The following is a 20,644-nucleotide window of genomic DNA, read 5'->3' on the forward strand; positions in this document are numbered from 1 at the left end:
TATAGAATCCTGAAGGTCAGAAGCTCTTGGGAAGTCATTGAGTTCAGTCCTCAGGCATCCTAGAGACATGGGTGCCTGTTGTTAAGTCTGGACAGAGAGTCCATCAGAACCTTTAGCTTGGGAACTTACCAACTTCCATAAGAGCTGCTAGAAAATGCAGACCTACCATTACAAAACATTTGTCACACACAATTCCTTCTCCTCTCATTCTTAACAGAAGACTTTATCTACTGACCACTTCTCTTCAAAAGGTAGCCTCTTTCCTACTACCGAAACATCTCTGTAGTTAATTTCAGTTCCATCCAGCTTCCGAGGGGAAGATGCACCTTCTTTTCAAGGCTTACTTTTTCCCCTCTAGATTCCATCTCCTGGATGTCATGGGGGTACATGCTTGTCTCAGGTGGTGTGTGGCACTGATTGGCCAGACTTTCCTTACAACAGGCAGAATATGCTATAGGCATTGAGAAGAAGGGAGGATTCCTGCACTTATTAAATACCTAGTGAGTACCTACACTGTGTCTGGGGCTGTGCTGGACTCTACAGGTACAGCAGCAAGCAACACAGATGTGGTCCTGGTGGTGAGGAGCTTACGGTTGAGTAGGGAATTTGCTTGCTCTTATTGGTGTGAACAGATACATCTCCCCACTGTTGGCAGGTAGGACTCACCTGAGATGCTCAGAATAATGTGTGCATGCCCCTCAAAGGATAGTTTCTCATTTTACAGATTAGAGGCATGGAGAAGAGAAGTAATGTGAAAGCTATAATATGATGGTTCCAGGTGACATGAGTCCTGAGTGTTCTAATTCCTGCGTCAGTCATACAGAATCAGTCAGAATAGGCTAGGGTCTGCTGTGGTAATAAGAGATCACAAATGTGATAAATGTTCATGATAGAGGAAACATAGAGTTCAATGGGAATTGATAAAGGGGACTCTAACCTAGCTTAGGGACCACAGATGGCCTCCTCATCTGGAAGGGGATGTGGTTTAAATTGAGATCAGTCTAGTCAAGGTGAACAACCTGGGCAAAAACCTAGAGGGGAAGGAGGGTAGAGCATGGGGAATCTGTACCAGTTGAGTTAAAGTGAAAAATGAGGAGCACTGGATGGATTCTGGAGGTACTTGGGAAGTAAAATGAACAGGATTTGGTGATTGATTGACTGTGATAGGAATGAAAGAGAGGAAAGATATTCTTGAAGCCTCTGGCCCTAAACTGGAGGAAGAGGGAAGATTTAGATAAGGGAAGGTAAGTGTGTACACGTGCATGTGTGTAGGTGTCGTTCACAGCTGAGGAGAGTGTGACCAGCCTTGGTGGGGTCAAAGTGCAAGAAAGCTGACTTGCAATGGAGGTTTGTGAAGGGGAGTGTGTAGATAAGGTTAAAAAAGGGGCTGCAACCAATTACCTAAATTGCTTCCTCCTAAATGAAATACACTTAGATTTACCTCCTGGGGAAGCTCTGGAGGGTGAGTGCGGCATGATTTCTTCTCACAGAACCAGTTTTTTTAAAATTATGCAAATGAATGAGATTCTTGTTTTGTTCCCTTAGAGGAGCTTAATTTTGTTGTGTAGTGTGTTATGTTTGAGACTAATGTCTTGGGTGGAAAAAGGAAAACTGGCTCCTTTCTTTTTCTTCTCCAAAGAGAATCCACTAAGGCCAAGCACTGGAGAGCTGTAACCACATTGACTCCTCTTGCCAGAGCCTCCACCCCCCAGTTTCTTGTAGCTAATTCTTCTGGAGCAGCGGTTCTCAAAGTGTGGTCTCTGAATCAGCATCACCTGAGAAGGTGTTAGAACTGCAAATTCTTGGCCCCACCCCAGGCCTAATGAATCAGAGACTCTGGAGGTAGGGCCCAGCAATCTGTGGTTTCACAGGCCTTCCAGGTGATTCTGATGCGGTAAAAGTTTAAGAACCACTGATTTAGGCGACTTGCTCTTTTCATCCCTTCTAAATTACTCCCAAGTTCTTCTCTTCACCTCCAGGTGTCTTCCCACTTCACCCACCAAGTGTCCATCCATTCTCTGGGCTGCAGTTGCAATCTTAGGTGGATTTCAGTCACATAATCTTGAGTTTTTTCTTCTGTGGGAATAAAAGAAAAATTTTAAACCCATCTCCATGGTGACTTCTCCTAGGGCATTATTGGTGTGAACAGATACATCTCCCCACTGATGGCAGGTAGGACTTGCCTGAGCTGCTTGGAATAACCCATGTATGCCCCTCCAAACGATGGTTTCTCATTTTACAGGTTAGAGGCATAAGGAAAAGAAATAATGTGAAAGCTGTGAGCTGTGGGCCAGAGGACATGAGCTCTGAGTGTTGCTGTTCCTGTGTCAGTCATATAGAATCAGGCTAGGTAGACTAGGGTCTGCCATAGTAACAACAAACAAAATCTCCATGATTTAAAACAGCAAACGCTAATTTCTCATGTTTGCTTCATGTCCATCATAGGTCACCTGATGGACTCTGCTCTGCCCTCTTGTTTTTTTTGAGACAGAGTTTCAAAAAACTCTGTGGTGTCTGGGTGACCACCACACCCAGCTAATTTTTGTATTTTTAGTAGAGATGGGGTTTCACTGTGTTGCCCAGGTTGGTCTTGAACTTCTAGCCTCAAGCAGTCCATCTGCCTCAGCCTCCCAAAGTGCTGGGATTACAGGCATGAGCCACCCGCCTGGCCTAGAGTGCTAATTTTCTCATTTGACCTTTTCTGTTATGCCACCGGTTTTTTATTATACCCCCTGAGGGGCGTAGGCATCAGTCAATGGGTTCTGTATTCTTGTTCCCCCAGGGGACACTCCTTTACCCACCAAGCCAGCAGGTATGTGAAAATGTCTCATGGGAGAGCTAATACAAGCTCAGGCTGTATTAATAAAATTACAGTGCATAGAGAAAAGGGGAGAATAGTTCTGTTATATCATGGTTTTTGTGAACCACTTCATTCATCCATTCAGTACAAATTGATGGAGTACCAAGGGCATGCCAACCTCCAAACACCATGTTCTAGATACTGCATTTTAAGAGAGGTGTTGAGCAATTGATATTCCCCTGAGGAGCGGGACCATTATGGCGAGGGTTCTAGAACCCCTATCCTGTGACCTGTTGTGATTAATCTGCAGGAGAGAAGATTGAGGATGTGGTAAAAGTCTTCGAGAAGGGCTAGCAAGTGGAAGTGGGGTACATTTATTATGTGGCTGGCAAAGGCAGGTGTCAGATCAATGAGTGAAAGCTATAGGCAGACAAATTTCAACCCAGTCCATAATTTTCTGAGAAAGACTGTATTAGTCTGTTCTCACGTTGCTAATAAAGACATATCTGAGACTGGGTTTAATTGGCACAGTTCCACGTGGCTGGGGAGGCCTCACAATCATGGCGGAAGGCGAATGAGGAGCAAAATCACATTTTACATGGCTGCAGGCAAGAAAGCATGTGCAGGGGAACTCCCCTTTATAAAGCCAAGAACAGCATGGGAAAAACCCATTGCCATGATTCAATTACTTTCCACTGGGTCCCTCCCATGACATGTGGGAGTTATGGCAGCTACAATTCAAGATGAGATTTGGGTGGGGACACAGCCAAACCATATCAGACACTTTATAGCATCCCTTGTTTCAGGATCTAGAATTTCCTCTTTAACATTAAATGAAGTATTCTACCTCCTAGAATAAGAGTTGGGAGCTTTTAAAATGAATAATATTAATAGTATTGTTAGTATTATTATTACTTTTATAGCTAACACATAGCACCCTTACTATTACTAGGTACTTTTCTAAGTGCTTTACATATTTTTAATTTTCACAGCAATCCTGTGAGGAAGATACCATTATTATCATGAATACTAAGGCACAGAGAGGTTCAGAGTCTTGCCAAGGGTCACACAGAGAGTAAGTGGTGGAGTCAGGATTTGAATCCAAGTAGTCTGGTCCTAGATGCCATGCTTCTAAACACTATGCTATACTGCTGCTCATTTCAGAGGTCTTCCGGGGACAATCCTCTTCCTTGTCCATACTCAGTGTGCTGATTGAGTAGGCTACTGCTGCAGAAAGATTTTAATTGTAATTGTATTTGTAGCAATGAAATTTCATCTGTAATAACTTTGCACTTGTTTGAAAGATGCCAAGCCTCCTTGGTAGTCTTTTCTCCAGAAAATGTTCTCAAACCTTTTATCCTGGGGCCTAATTTCCAGTGATTGGATCATTTTGCTCCTCTCCCTAAGCCTCTTTCCTGATTCTCAGTGACTTTCTTGAATTGTGAGCTTGAAGCCAGACCCTTTCTGGCTAAAAGAGCCACAAGCAGGGCCCCTCCTAAAGGGGTAGTCCTTGACACAGAACTTCCAGGACTGTGGTTTTGTTGTTTGGTGCTCATGTACAGGAGTGTTTTCTCCTCAGTGCTGGGCTGCCCTGGGAGCCACTGACAAACACCTCTGCAGCTCTCGGGGAACAGGAGAGAAGCGTTCCTGAGAAGTGATGCTAGCAGCTGACTGACAGCAGGCTGTCTACACCGATCCCCAGGCTCTGCCAAGCATATGATGTTGAGGTGGGGCCTAAGGCTGGGAGAAGAGAGTATGCACTTAGGAAGTTCAGGGGCCTGCTTGTGTGCTGAGACACCAGCTGCAAGATATGCAAGATCACTTTGGAGGTTCCAAACCTGGAGGGTGCCCTTGCTTGACCTGCCTTTCCCAGCATCCAGGGGGTTAGCTTGTTGTTTCCATTGGGGTTTGAGCAGCCTTCAATTTTCTCATTGGATTTTTGGAAAAGTTGGAATTTCCTGGAATGTTGTGAGTGGTGTTTGGAGGATAGCACTTAAAAAAGATAGTGTTTCTGGCCGGGCGCAGTGGCTCAAGCCTGTAATCCCAGCACTTTGGGAGGCCGAGGTGGGTGGATCACGAGGTCAGGAGGTCGAGACCATCCTGGCTAACACGGTGAAACCCCATCTCTATTAAAAATACAAAAAAATTAGCTGGGCGTGGTGGCAGGCGCCTGTAGTCCCAGCTACTCGGGAGGCTGAGGCAGGAGAATGTCATGAACCCGGGAGGTGGAGCTTGCAGTGAGCCGAGATCGTGCCACTGTACTCCAGCCTGGGCGACAGAGCAAGACTCCGTCTCAAAAAAAAAAAAAAAAAAGATAGTGTTTCCAAAGGTAAGAATTATATTCCAGATCTTTGACCTCTTTGCTGAAGGTGGTTCATTTTGCAGGTTGCAGGGTGAGACTCTTCTATGGCATGTGCTGATTATGGGTTTGGGGGTGAGGTATCACTTGCTGCTAGGAGATGGCTGTCTCCTGTTCCTCTTGCAGCTACAAGTTGGTAAAGCTGGCAATGAGATTTAGAGCACTGGAGAGGGGAGTTGCTCCTAAACTCCCACAGGAGTCTGTCCTGTTGCTCATCTGCTGAGCCCTGGGCTGTGAGGCTGATGCGTTGCTGTTTGCAGCTGATATAGCCAGCACCTTGTCTCTAGATGCTGGCAGTCTTGGGCTAGCTTTGCCTGTTGTATTTGGTTGCCATGGTAGCGGAAAAACGAGGAAAAATGGAAACACCTGGCAAGCAGATCCAGAAACTTGACTGTTCAGTTTTCTTCCCTGGACTAGGAGACAGTGTCTGTGACAGTCACAGGTAGGGGAAGAGATGGTGATGGGGCCTTTAGTTCATTCAAACACCTGGGTGTTGGCTGGGCCTTTGGTATTGCTGTTTTGAAGGGCATTGGCATTGGGGATGCAGTCATTGCCACACAGCAACCATGTCTTTGGCTCTGTCTATGCTGGGCAAAAATGCTGCAGTGGTGGCTTTGCTGTGTGAGGAAGGGAAGCTGCTTCCTGTAAGTAGTAATTTTGTTTCTTCCTGTGACTTCCTTTCTTGTCCTCTTCTTTTACCTCCCCCTAGTCTTGGATGTGCTCAGATCTCCGATGAAAAATATCATTGTCTAATGAGAGAAGTAGCTGCTTGTTAAGCTAGGAGGAGCAGATAGGCTAGAAGAGGGCTCACCAGAGGCACTGGTTAGAAGAGACTGGCCCAGGGTCATACAACAGAACAAGGACTTGTACCAGGTTCGGGGCAATACTCCGATTTGGGGAACAGGCATGGGGAGGTGGGGATGGCGGCACACAGTGCTTATGGGGTTATTTTCATGCAAGGTGAGGGGCTGCTGTTTGGGCTGGTTTCTAGCTCCTGGGGTAGAGTGGGGTGAGGAACTGCAGCCTGTGTTCAAGAAAGGACTTGAGGGGGAAGGAGAAGGAACACAGTAAGCCATAGTTGAGTAATGAAGCCACAGTTGCTGAATGAAAACCCATGTCAGACAGCCTCCCCCAGGGTGTTGGGAGTTTACAGTGAGCGTTGGCGGTCTGTCTGTGTGTGTCTCTTTCTCTGAGAAGAGGGGGTGTGGAGGGAGGTGTCTGCCTGTTTAGGACAAGAGCTTTCTTTTGTTTCCTAGTTTTCATTGTGCACTGCTTTCCCCCAACTCTTAGCTGATGGGTGTAAGCTACTAAAAAAATGTGCTGGTGTTTGTGAGTGTTCCCTCTTCTCATTTACTTTTCCTCTATATCAGTAGTTTTAGCTGAGCTCTCTGTGTGTAGGTTCCTTGAGGACAGAGCATGACTTTGGGGGCCAGTTTTCCCAGGAATTAATGGGATAAAGGGGTCATTTAATAAGGTGTTCTCAGTAAAAGATTTGTTTCCTTATAACTTTCTAACCTCCCATCATAGTGTTGATGACTTATTTATTTATTTAATGAATGAGACCGAGTCTCGCTCTGTGCCAAGGCTGGAGTGAAGTGGTGTGATCTTGGCTCACTACAACCTCTGCCTCCCAGGTTCAAGCAGTTCTTGTGCCTCAGCCTCCCAAGTAGCTGGGACTACAGGCGTGCACCACCACTCTCAGCTAATTTTTTTATTTTTCATAGAGACGGGGCTTCATTATGTTGCCCAGGTCTTGAGCTCCTTGGCTCAAGCGATCCGCCTGCCTTGGCCTGAGATTATGGATATGAACCACTGCGCCTAGCTGATTTTTTTTTTTTTTTTAATTTTAATAGAGACCAGTCTCAAGACCAGACTGGTCTTGAACTCCTGGCCTCAGGTGATCCTCCCGCCTCAGCCTCCCGAAGTGCTAGGTTTATAGGCATGGAGCCACTGCTCCTAGCCCTTGATGATTCTTGACGTTACTGTTCTCCTGGGGAAAGAATGGGAACCTAATCCTCCAGCCACAGGATTACTGTGCTTTAAACAATTTTTTTTTTTAATTTATAAAATGCTATTGGGATGTTTATAGGAGATGACTGTTGTTTAGAAGTTAATGGTTTGGCACCTTGAGCTTTCTGGAGACATATGCCTTGGAAATAAAGTGTAGCTGGGATTTAAATTCTGGGGTCTTCGCTGGTAACAGTTCCAAATAATGCTTTGTATATAATGTGTGCTTTATGGTTTTCAGTGTCATTTCAATCCACACAACTACTTTGTGAGATGAGATGTGGTTTCCACTTATTTTGCAAAACTGGCAACCAAGGTCCAGAGAACTGATGTGACTTGTGGAGGAGTCAGTAAGCTGCAGGACTGGGCTGAGATCCAGGTATTCTGGGCTCTTGCTCTTTCTACCACCACAGTTTTCCTTGATCCTGGGCGTTGGTCTTAGGGCTGAAAGGAGCAAAAGCCTGCTTCTCTCAGACCTTGGGACTTGCCATAGGGTCTTTCTGTGGCAAAGCCCAGGTTTTGGAGTCCAATTGCTATCTTGAATAAGTTATTTGTCTCTATGAGCCTTAGTTTCCTCCTCTATAAATAGAGATACTAAAACTGACTTGGCAGGGTTAAGTGAGATGATGCAGGCCAAGTGCCTGGCATGCATGCAGTAGGTGCTCAACAAGTACAGCCTAATCCCTCTGCTTGCTTGACTCTGTGTACCTGTCCTGAAGAGGTGGGGATCATTGTCTTGGTTACCACTTATTGCAGCATCATAGATATCTTGCTCTGATTCCTTCATTCTGCTTCAGCTCACACTGTTGATTGAGAGGCTCCCATTAACCAAATCCCATTGACAAAACCCACCTAATTTCAGACCCAACAGAAAAAAAAAAGCTTCTGTATCTGTAACCTCTCTTACTACATCTGTCAGTGTCATATGCATTTAGTCCCGAATATGCAGGAAGCAGAAGCACTCCTTTTATAGATAGGGACAGAGAAAGTGTCTTCCTGCTCAGGCTCACTGCACACATCCTTGACGAAGTTCAGAGGAAAATCAAGTCACTTTCCAACTGGGTATCTCCAGACTCATTTTGTCTAGTCCTAAGTTCTTTTGTTCATTTCAGATGGGAGGAGGTTGGGTTCAAACTCTAGCTCACTGTTTTCATCTTCAGCCCACATCCCTCCAGCAAAATAATCAGCATTCATGTAGCCCAAACCAGGGAGAGGGAAGTCTTTGTTCAAATCATCCCATTGTACTTTGGGATTTCCGATAACGGAAACCTGGCAAACAGGCTTTTAAGTTAATAGGTTTTATTTGAGGACAGCAGCAGTCTGCATGTGCAGGTTTTTAGGTCTCCTCTCCCAGGGGTCTCTGTGACTCTGTGCCTGAGGGCACGCTGCTGGCAACTGAATGCCTTTCAAGGTTGCTCAGCTCGGGGGACAGGCTCTTCTCTGGGAAGAGGAGACGGTTTTTAGATGAGACTCTGTTCTTAGGTGAGGCTCGTCAGCAGAGTACACTCATTCTGAGGAGTTGAGGACAAATCATTGTCTGCCCCACCAGGCTCTTAATGGGAAACATGCCTGTGGGATGTAACTGGCTGAAGCAAATGTATCAGAATGCCCGCATCCAAGTGAGGGATGTTCCTTTCAGTGTTGTCTCTTCGGGAGGCTATACACATGCACTGTTGATGTCCCATTGCTCATTACCCATTGCGGTAAACCACCACTAGAAGTTTCCATCAGAGCCAGGTTTTCAGCCAAGTGAGAAAATTGTTTTTGTAACTTTTTTCATATCCCTGCTTTTGGATACCAGATGGTATCCCCAAGCATGACCACCATATTTTTAACTAGTTGTAATTCCAGATAACTTTTAGTTATTTCCAAAAGTCATAGTCATCCTTAGAAAACCGAGAGATCATGTTCTACATTGAGAGCTTCAAAGAAACATCCTCTGAAGGCTGACCTTGTTACTTGGACAAGTGGGTAGCTGTGTGTGCCTTGTCCTTTCAAAGAGCCAGGTCAGGGATGTCAAGTATGAATTGAGTCTATGCCTTGAGTTGGGAGCTGTCACTGCTCATGGGGGGCCTTGGTAAAGACATCCTCCCTGTTTATAGACAACACAGTCCCTTCCCTGGGGCATATGTAGTTTGAACTTTAGTCACGTCTCCTAATAAGTTTTCTATGAGTGTGGCTGAGCGGTATAGACCATGAGGAGTTGAGCTGTCTTCATGTGTGTTTTCCTATTCTTTCCCCACTCCTTGCCCATCACTGCCCCTCACTGATGTCCAGTGTTGGGGCCATAACCAGTCATTCTCTAGCCAAAATCTGTTTATACCTGGCTCCCTAGGCGGGAGTTGTAGTCTCTTTCCTCACTTACCAAGGCTGCAGGGAAGTCATTTTTCTTTCCATATTACTGGCTGGGAGTAGCTCCCCAGCCAGCTAGCATCCCAGAAGCTAGGGTGGGGAGGAGACGTGGGGTTAGAATATGCGGGTTTGGGGGCTGTCAAGATTATACGGTTCTTCATACTGCACTGGTGAGATGGTTTAAAAAAATTTTTTTAGGCTGGCTGTGGTGGCTCACACCTCTAATCCCAGCACTTTGGGAGGCTGAGGCAGATGGATCACTTGAGGTCAGGAGTTAGAGACCAGCCTGACCAATGTGGTGAAACCCCCTCTCTACTAAAAGTACAAAATTAGCCAGGTGTGGTGGCACGTGCCTGTAATCCCAGCTACTTGGTAGGCTGAGGCAGGAGAATCACTTGAACCTGGCAGGCGGGGGTTGCAGTGAGCGGAGATTGCACTGTTGCACTCCAGCCTGCGTAACAAGAGCGAAACTCCGTCTTAAAAAAAAAAAAAAAAAAAAAAATTGTTAAAGATTGTAAGGTGTAAAAATGGCAAAAGTAGCTATTTGTCCTGGATTTCCTGACCAGTCACAAATCCAGATGGTCTTTTCTTTGTCCTACTGAGGTGGAATGGCACATCTAGTTGATGGAATATGATGCAGTTATTTCAAATGACATTGAACTGCCTTAAACTAATGGAGAAAGTATTTACATTACAATAAGTTTTAAAAATAAAGATGTAAAGTCACATATATAATTTTGATTATATGTAAACAAAAAACCACCCTTTTTCCACCCCCTTCCCCTGCAGAAAACCCAGGCATATAAAAAGGATGAATGTAACTATACCAAGTGTTACAAATGGTTTTCCTTTCAGTAGCTGGACTATGGGTGATGTTTTTCTCTCCATTTTTTCTTTTTTTTTTTCAATTTTTTTCTTATATTTCTCAAATATTCTGTAATAAGCCTATAATGTCTTAAGTGGGAACAAATTACATTTGATAAAATCCCAAACATGCCAGGTGCTGTGGCTCACACCTGTAACCCCAGCACTTTGGGAGGCCAAGGCAGGTGGATCACCTGAGGTTAGGAGTTTGAGACCAGCCTGGCCAACATGGTGAAACCCCATCTCTACTAAAAATACAAAAATTAGCTGGGCTTGGTGGCAAGTGCCTGTAATACTAGCTACTTGGGAGGCTGAGGGAGGAGAATCACTTGAACCCAGGAGGCGGAAGTTACAGTGAGCCGAGATCATGCCACTGCGCTCCAGCCTGGGCAACAGAGCAAAACTCCATCTCAAAAAAAAAAAAAAAAAATTTTCTTTCAAAGAAATCTTTTTTATCGTTGGATCTTGTATCCTGAATTTTAGCTTAGAGGTACAGCTGCCATAAATGAAGCAACCTGAGAGCTCTTTTTCCTTGTCTGACCCTCCAGAAGTCTGAAGAGTCAGGCAAGACCAGGTTCCGGGATGTTTTGGACATAGTTCTGTCTGGAGAAAGGGGGTGGACAAGGCAGCCTTTTGGGCCGCCTTCCTGCCCCTGATCAGCAGTTATCTTGTTGCATACAGCCTCTGCCAACAGCAAATGTGGTGACATTCTCCCTCTGAGTGGGGAGCAGCAACAAAAGTCTGGCTGGGTTGGAGGCCGGGGGCGTGGAATCTGGAGTGAGTGTCTGAACTGATAAGGAGCCAGTGCTCTTTCTGCCTGGTAGGACTTGCGTCTCCAGCTGCCAAGCATCCCACAGGGCCCAGCCCTTTGGGAAGCTGGTGTCTGCTACAGTGGTCCTGCTGCTGGCATTGCTTGGGAAGTGCAGTAGTCACGGCTACTTCTGCAGAGAACTTCCCTTGTGGTGTAGGATATTGGGCTCTGTCTCAGGGCACAGAAAGGATCACTTATCTTTTGAGCAGCAGGGTCTTCGAAGAAAACAGTATATTTCCATGGTGGAAACTAGGATGTTCCCTCATTGCAGCGCTCTAAAAGTGTTCATGTGAAGGACTTTCTGAATGCTGCTTCGTCAGTTGCGTCCTGCCTGGATCCTCTAGCTCCATCTCCTCGGGGTCCTTGCCCAGGCCTCCAAAGCAGATTTTTTCCACTCTTCAGGCAAAGAGCCTCAGTTTTCTGTGGTCTGCCTGGTCTCCAATGACCTGGATTCTGTTGCCTATCGGAGCAGTGGACAGAACGTGGAGACTTCCACTTTGAGGAAGGCTTGCTGATCCTGGACTTAGCAGGTCTTGGCATCAGGCATCCAGCTGTCCAGGAATAGGTACTGGATTTGTGTGGAGGGATTTGTCACCACTGCCTTGAAAGACTGGCAAATGCTGGGTATCTGCGGAGGCAGGTGAGGAGGACTCTTCAGTGGCTCTTGAGTTGCTCCCAGAGAGTTGGCCATCCCAGGGCAGCTTCTTGGTGGGAAGTTCCATGTGTCTGGGATGCTAATGGGGAAGCCCCAGAGATTCTTACTGGGGGCCCAAGGCTTATTTCATTTCTTCCTGCTCTCCAGGCATAGCACAATGGGTTAATATCTCTGATAGCTCTATTTTGGGGCAAATGGAGTGTTCCCAGAATAGGACTCTTTGTTGAGTAGTCTATTTTGGGAGACAAGCCCCACTGGCATTTATGTAAGGGATTCTCTGTGTGTATCTGGGGGTGTGGTTGTGTGCGCCAAGTGATTTCTTGTTACTAATTATAAACAGCTTCTTTTGGGAGCCAGGGAAATGGAGGTGTGTGTGAGGGCATGGATTGCTCTTGCGTGCTGAGAAGAGTGGCACATCTGTGCATGCCCATCAGATGGGGCAGTTGTCACAGACACCTGATTAAGAGAGTGAGTGTGGGGACTTCCAGACAACAGCAGGGATGACAGTCTGTCCTCCTTTGTTGGGGTGTCAGGCTGTGGAGATGTGCTTGTTTGTCATCCTCTTGATTCCCTGAAACATACGGGCAGGCTGGACATCGCAGCCCTCTGGCTGCAGTCTGGAGTCAGGCAGCCTCCAAACAATCAGGGTTGGGTTGTTCTAAGGCCCAGCAACAATTCCTACCTGAAGCTGATCTTACTGCACTTCCTACTCTGCAGCTCAGCTCTTACTCACTGGAATCCCCTGTCTTCCCACAGGCCAAATCCACATATGTCGAAGCAAGAGAGAAACCAAAGACCGTCCAGCATGGTCAGTGAAACATCCACGGCTGGGACCGCCTCCACCCTGGAGGCCAAGCCTGGACCCAAGGTGAGCTCCTGGCCCCTTGTTCCTTCCTTCCCCTCTTTCATATTTTGCCAAGCCCCTTTGTAACCAGCAGTCTATTTGATCTTCACTATAGTTTTGTGAGAGAGACCCATAGAAGTGTTCTCCCCGAATGACAGATTAGGAAATTGAGGCCAAGAGGGGTATGTCCCTTGGGCAACAAGACAGGTGATTGCTGACAGATCCAGCACTGGTGTCTAGGTCCTTGAGCATGTTCTTCACTTTCCTTGTGTGGTTGGGAGGGCCACGTTTCTGTTTACATGTAGCTGTGTTAAGGAGAGCCTGGAGAGATTTGGTAACATGAGGCCCTGAGAAAGGGTGCCCTTGGGAAGGACCCAGAAGTTTTTGTGCTCCAGGTGTAGAAACACTAAGGATCAGGGAAAAGAACCAGCATTGAGGAGAGGAGGAGAGTGCCAAGGGATGAACCCAGATAGGAAGGGTAAATATCTGGAAATTGGCAAAAAGCTGTGACCAAAAATTAGCTTTGCTTCAGAAAACCACGGAACATATTATAGCCAACAACTGCTGCTGAAAGTTGATTGAAAAATTCCTTTTAATTTTTTTTTCTGTGACCCAGCTGGGAGGTTTGCCAGGTCTTGGGCTTGCCTTTTAATTAGAATGCTGTGGCCATGTGCACGCCCATTCCCTGTCTCCTGGCTGTTCATTTGATCAAAGGGTGCTGCCGTTTAGAGTGAAGCAGAGAGAGCCGACGGTCCTCCTAACATACAAGTGCTTTTTTATGTCACCTTAAATTCCCTGCTGCTAAAATTCAGTCTGCTTTTTCGTAGATCATAAAGTCCAGCAATAAAGTCCACAGCTTTGGGAAGAGAGACCAGGCCATTCGGAGGAACCCCAATGTTCCCGTGGTGGTGAGGGGCTGGCTGCACAAGCAGGTGAGGATGCCGAGGAGTGAGAATTGTGGAGGAAATGGCTCTGACTGAGTTCTCTCCTTTCCCAGTCCCCAGGAAGCTAGGGATGGGCACATAAGCTTTCTGTTACTGAGTTTGTCTGAGGCAGCTGGATTCTACCTGCTGCACTGCATTATTTGCTGTTTGTTCTTATGAGTGAACTGTCTGCTCAATGGTTACAGCTTCTCTCCCAAAACCCACTTGACCACTTTGGCCCCTGGTGCTATTGGCTGCCCTGGGGTCCAGGCCACAGTGTGGGTGGTCAGCCTGAATCCAGCCTTCCTGCCAGTCCTCTACTTGCCCTGGCCTTCCTGATGTCAAAGATTCTTTGTTATTATTTGGCTGAAAATTTTCATCTTTTCCTCTCCCCCTTGTCTAGCATACATATCCACCTAGCATCTCAAATTCCAATTCAGCCAAATTCAGCTCATTATCTCCTCACTACCCTGGCCTGCCATTTCCCCAGGACTGCTTTCTCCAGATCTTAGTAATGTTACCACCATTCTCCCAGGCACTCAGGTTGGAAACCTCAGCACTATCACCAGATCCTCCTTCCCCCACATGCATTCAGTCAGGAAGTCTTGTCGGCTCTGTGGGCTGAGGTCATTCTTCATTGGAATCCCTACTGCCAGTTGACCTGCCTGGGGTCCTCTGTTCATGGCTGGGTTGCGAGTTCCCAGAGCTAGAGACCCTGTCTCTTTTGCTCTTCTTCTCTCCTTGCCGGTCATTCATTCATCTATGCTGCAAAGTGCCTGCCATGTCCTAAGCTGCTAAGAGCAAGTATCAAGAGAAAGTAACGTGGTTCCTGCCCTTGAGAAACTCATCAGCTACCAGGAGAAGCAGATAGCATATCTCTCACTTGTCACATTGTCACTCAGCCCCGTCTCGCACCTAGCATAGCATCCAAAAATGTCAGAGCTGCAATGTAAGTTTTGGTGAAGCTTTGTGGGAAGACAGAGGAGGGCATTACATTGCATAGCACACAGGAGAAATCCCAAAAGTCCCCTTAAAATCTTCCTCTGCAACTCTGGCCCTATGGCAGCTGCAACAGCTCCCTGCCTCTTCTGTTGGACACTCCTGGTACCACCCTCTCTTGCTCCCACATGCCCCTCACAGTCCTGTCCTGCCTCTTTTCTTACATTTGCCCATGTCTTTTTCTCACTTGAGTCATTTAACCCTCTGACTTCTTCCGTTTGCATCCCTGTCCCCGTTAAACAAAGGATGCTCCTTTGACATATGGAGAGAGAGGGAAGTATTTGTAAATAATTCCCAACACCTAGCCCAGGCCCTTTGGCTGTACTGTAACCAAAGGGATCTGTGTGCTGTGGACACACAACAGGCAGTGGCTATACTGGGGGTTGTCCAGAAAGGCTTTCTGGAGGAAGTGATATTTGAACCAGGCATGGAAGCATAGATAAGAGGTCTCCAGACAAAGCAAATATCATGTGCCAATACCTTAGAAATCATCTCTTGATTTGCAGAAGATAAAACTGATAAACAGTTGAAATCATCAAGTTAAATTTGCTTTTAGCATTTTAGTAAGTAGTGGAGGAACAATCCTCATGTTGTATTTCAGTTTGGAAATTGTTAGATTTTTTTCAAGCTTGTCAAAAACTTCTGCAGAAGGAAGACAATTTAACAGCCATCTCTATTTTTTTAATTAAAAAAATTTTTTTTACAGATGGGGTATCACTATGTTGCCCAGGCTGGTCTTGAATTCCTAGCCTCAGGCGATCTTCCTGCCTCAGCCTCTCAAAACACTGGGATTACAGATGTGAACAGCCATCTCTAAAACTAAAAGATGCTCTGAGGTTTTCCTAGGTTTGAGAGAACACTCACCCTAAAACATTCTGTTTTTCTGCCTTTGCCATGTTTTTAAAAAATATTCGCAATAATTTAAAACATTATTGATAAATACAAACATTTACATTTCAGATGAGTAAAGACAGATTTTTCTTATGAGACAATTTGATAGCAAAGAGAATCCAAATCCTTTTATATTGAATGGAAGGAAAACACAACAGCAGAATACATCCTATATGGCACAGAACTGAGCATAGTCTAATGAGAACTTTGCCTCACTTAATTCATTAGGTAACTTAGACTCTTTTTAATAGTTCAATGTAAATTCAGTTTTCCAGTCAGCATAAATGGAGGTATTTGATAGCGTAGCCACCTAAATAATAAACAAACAAAAACCTTTTTGTTAAGAACTGATTCCTTTCTTAATTTACTTTCTAGAAGAAAGTGGCTTATAATATTATACATTAATTTGTTTCTAGGAGACAAAAATAAAAACCCTGCTTCCTTAGGATAAACCATTATTTAATCTAAGTTCTAATGTCCTATTCAAAGAATGGTTATTCAATAAAATGGTTTTTATTTATTAAAAGAAAGAGTGAATATGGGCAAATATTTGGTTCTGGAATCAGGTTGTGCATTCTTGGAAAGGGACAACAGTATGCCCAGGTGTGACCCTGACTAGTTTTCTTTGCTTTGCAGGACAGTTCTGGGATGAGGCTGTGGAAAAGGAGGTGGTTTGTGCTTGCTGATTACTGCTTATTTTACTATAAAGGTGAGCTAACAAGTAGCTTATTACCCTGCCAAAGTGTTTAGTTTTACATATGTGGATGGTTGGTGACTTCAGTTTTACCAGTCCTGACACAGGAAGTTCAGTCTGTTGGGTTAAAGTAAATAGAATCCAGTTTGCCTGCTACTAAGGGTCTCAAGATTCAGAGTCATTTCTGTTTCTGTCCCATTTGGGACATAGGTCCACCTTTGAGGTGCTCTGGAGAAATGAGAAGTGTGGATCATTGATTGTATTTTGTAACCTGTCATCTGGGTTTATTGGACGTTGGATGGGCAACTGGTGAATTGAATTGGCCATCTGAGCTTCTGTGGAGCCCCAGAACACAAAGTTAGGGAGTGTTGTTAAGAGGGAGGTCTCAAAATGCGGAGAAAGAGCTTACTTTTAAGATAAGGCTAGACTGCTATTGGTGCTTTCAAAGCAGTTCAAGGGGACTGAGAAGTGAATTCCATCATGGGAGAATCTGAGGAGGCTTCTTAGAAAAAAGAGAGGAGATAGGCTTTTAAGAATGGGTAGGGCTGGCCGGGCGCTATGGCTCATGCCTGTAATCCCAGCACTTTGGGAGGCCAAGCAGGTGGATCACCTGAGGTCAGGCCTTCGAGACCAGCCTGGCCAACATGGTGAAACCCTGTCTCCACCAAAAATACAAAAATTAGACGGGCATGGTGGGGGGCGCCTGTAATCCCAGCTACTTGGGAGGCTGAGGCAGGAGAATCACTTGAACCCAGGAGGCAGAGGTTGCAGTGAACTGAGATCGTGCCCTTGCACTCCAGCTTGGGCAACAAAAGCGAGACTCCATCTCAAAAAAAAAAAAAAAGAATGGATAGAGCTTTGCCTGTGTGTGGGTCAGGGGAGGATGGACATTACAAGGGGAGGAAACAACTTGGCTGAAGTTCTGGAAGCAGTGGAACGGATGAGCCCAGGGAAGCTGCCCAGAAGGTTGTTCTGATGCGTTTTTCCATTCAAAGATAGCCGAGAAGAAGCGGTCCTCGGGAGCATCCCCTTGCCCAGCTACGTGATCTCGCCTGTGGCCCCTGAGGATCGCATAAGCCGCAAATACTCCTTTAAGGTACTGCCCCTACACCTCTAATGCAGCCATTCTGTCTAAAGAAACTGTGTTCTCAAAATGCTTTCATAAAAGCAGTTGCTTTTGTCAGGAGGGGGAAGAAGCTAAGAAGCTAGAGAGTGTCAGATTCAGGTTAACAAAGTTGTAAGTTATTTGAACAAGAATAATATCACATGACCAGTACTGTCATTTGACTCTAAGTTTTGAAGTCTCCAAGCCATGTTCAAGTATTCAGACCACTCCTTCCTGTCACTGCCAGTCTTGTGGTTACCTATCGAAGCCCTTCTTGAGCTATCTTATCACCGTACTCAGCCAGCCTAGCATCCAGCCATTTCGTGCAACTGGTGACCCCTCATAATGGGTTTGTATCCTTTATATTATGAAAACTCACGTTGAAGGTTAGAGGCCTGTGTGTTGAAGAGGCTGTCAGCTTTGTCCACTTTGTTTATCTTGTTGAAAAGCAATTAGAATGAAATTTGGTTTATCTTCTGGATCATAGAAGATTTCCAGGCAGATCCCTTTACCAGTAAAACCCCTTTCCTACTTGTTCTGTGTCTGTACCATTTGGGCTGAGTGAGGCCATGATAATTAATGGCAGTTTCGCCCTGTAGCACCTGTCAGGTGTGGAGGCTCTTGGAAGGTGTGTTTAGGCTCAAACATAGGGAGTCCTGAGGTCTTCTCTGTTGGTGGCCTCCATGGATTTCCTTCACTGCAGGTGTTAAGATCTTGGGTCCCCCAGGGAAGGTAAGGGTGGGGTGGATTGAAGATCTGCTTTAATGGCAGTTGGTGTCCTAGGCAGAGTGGACATCCTAGAGAGCACTGAAGCAAGCAGCCCTTGGTGCCAGTTGCCACAGGACACAGCCCTCTCTTGGCTGCTTAAGATATGAGGCAGTGTCATACACTTCAAGCTGGAGTAGGGGCTCCTGCTCCCACTATACTTGTTGCTTGGCCATTTCCATGTTGGGGGCACAAGATGAATACTAGACAGTGGGTAGTAAAAAAGATTGAACAGAAGTCATGCTTTCCAGCTGTAGATAAAGGATCATGGGAAAGTTCAAGGTAAGATGCCTGTCATTGTCTGGAAGGGTTAAAGGAAAGTGTTGGTCTGCAGCTGGTCCTTCATCTGTGAGGGGCTTGCAAAGTCAGAGTCTCCATCAACATCTTGATCTGGAGCCATGGTGGTGCTGGTGGTTGGAAAGTCAGTCTCATCTTCCTTCTACTTTTCCTTCCTAAGGAGGCACAGAACTGAGCTGATGCTGTGGCTTTACTCATCAACAGGTTTGAGTTGTTCTCTTTCCCTCGAGTGACGCTACTGAGTGTCACTCCAGAATTGCTAGGATTGGTGATCCTGGGATACTGCTCTGTGTCACGTTCATGCGTGGAATACTGTTGCCTTATATCTTTAAAACATGATTTGGGAAGTACTTTTATACATGTGACCTCATTTAATGCTCATGGTGAGGGAAGGATATGAGAGCTTAAGAAACTCGCCCAAAGTCACAAAGCTGGAAGATGACAGAGGCAGACTTGGCCTTGAATTCTATTCTCTTTCAGTTTTCTTATAGGGCTCCCACTTTTTATTATTTTCTCTTCTTCCTAGCTTTTCTTCCATGTCTTATCTTGATCACTTGCTGCACAGACATCACAGGAGGTAGAAGGTGGTTTGAATTGACATTTATTGTATCATTTTAGAAACTTATTCCTGGCTCTGAAAACATTTTGTTCAGTGGCTTTCAGATTCATCCTTTACAGCCTGAAAAATCTTCCTTAGAAAACCCTCCTTTCTAGAGTTGAGCACTGCCCAGTTGGGCAAACAATTGGGATAGTGATGTTGCATATGATGTTTTGGGAACAACATTTGGCATATCCTTAAAGTAACATATCATAACTATATATATATTTTTTATCTTAACACTTCATTGGAGGTGTGAAAGTAGATTCTAGGCAAACATCTTTAATCTGTCTTAGATTTCTTTTCTTTTCTCAACATTTTTCTTAGAAAGACTTTACTGAGAGTGTTCCCTAAATCTTTTGTCTGAGAGACAGAAGGCATCATATGTTTGGGAGAGGTCTTTGAGGTCCTCAGGATCTGAGAGCAGAGAAAAGCTACTACAGACAGATCTGGTGGTGTTTAGATGGTTCTCCAGAAAGGGCAATGATTTCGTGAGTCTGAAAGAGTTATCTTTTCATTTGGGTTGCAGCATCCTTCTTTTAGGGGCCAGAGGGTAGGCCCTGGGGGCAGGTGGCTCAGGGTCCATATTCTTGGGCAAACCAAGGAATACACAGTGTTTTGTGCCTGGTCTTGATACCTGCCTTTGATGTTGGTCCTTCTCTGTATATAGAGCTGAAGTTCTCAGACTGGTGCTAGGGTACCTTGTCGGAGATAATTCAGAGTATCCACTGTACCTGGCCTACTTTTTAACCTTAGCTGAAAGGTAACATTTTTTTCAATTAAGAAAGCAGGTCACAATGTGTATCAGCAGTACCTGTGACTTGGTCACCAATAGAAACTATAGATATCTTCATAACACATTACAGCTGTTGCAGGTATCTTGAAATATCATTTATGCTCATCACCATTTTAAAATCACAATAATTATTACATCTGCCACCAGATCCATTATGCAGTACGTTAGTAAACAAACACCTGCATCACTAGACCACACATTTAAAAAATATTTTAAGAACTATATTTCAGTATAATAGATTTCCCTTATTTTGCTTGCTTAACAGTCTGGACAAGGTTCATAGTATTTATCAAACTGTTGAAAGTGTCCATGCCGTAAAAAATGTTCAGGTCCCTGCTCTAGATTCTGAAGACATGCCAAGAGGCATAGTTTTTCACTTATGTAGTTCTATTTTATAAACTTCTGTTGCACGCTCTGATTGTCTATTGGGTAGTATAATAAATGCTAGATACAGCAATGAATAGGACAAAATCCTTGCTTTTTTAGGGGTTATATTCTCAAGTTTGCATCAGCATGTGTATTATTATAGAATGAGAAGACACCAAGAAAGAGCTGCCTTTTTTCTCTCTCCTTTCAATTTTATTCTTTGTATATCTATCAAATTCATCTCCTCCTCTCCACTTTTGCTGCCACTATTCTGTCTTGGCCACTACCGTCCCTCCCCTGGGGAGCACACTATGGAGCAGGACCTAGTGTATAGTAAGTGCTCTGTAAGCATTAGCTGTCGTTGATTCAGCCTTGGAAACTACTCTGCAGCCTACAGTTCATCCTTTATGCTGTTCCTAAGTTGCACCCTTGTTCCAGTTGTATTCCCACTGTAAGCCCTTCAGTGGTTCCCTATTGCTTTCAGGATAAAGCCAATCTTTTTTTTTTTTTTTTTTTTT

The 20,644-nt window shown here is 45.1% G+C and overlaps 1 protein-coding gene across 2 annotated transcripts in view; it reads left to right on the forward strand.

The window, feature by feature from the left end:
- The window catches only part of PLEKHA7 (pleckstrin homology domain containing A7), a 233,189-nt gene that overhangs the window by 142,068 nt on the left and 70,477 nt on the right, over positions 1 to 20,644 (forward strand). For both annotated transcript variants that reach the window (XM_025356218.1, XM_025356219.1), the window contains exons 5-8: positions 12,605 to 12,716; positions 13,520 to 13,624; positions 16,142 to 16,214; positions 17,195 to 17,295. In XM_025356218.1, coding sequence (XP_025212003.1) covers positions 12,605 to 12,716; positions 13,520 to 13,624; positions 16,142 to 16,214; positions 17,195 to 17,295 — 391 coding nt within the window. The remainder of the gene's footprint in view (positions 1 to 12,604; positions 12,717 to 13,519; positions 13,625 to 16,141; positions 16,215 to 17,194; positions 17,296 to 20,644) is intronic.

The sequence above is a fragment of the Theropithecus gelada genome, chromosome 14, assembly GCF_003255815.1.
Source record: "Theropithecus gelada isolate Dixy chromosome 14, Tgel_1.0, whole genome shotgun sequence".
Taxonomy (NCBI): Eukaryota; Metazoa; Chordata; class Mammalia; order Primates; family Cercopithecidae; genus Theropithecus; species Theropithecus gelada.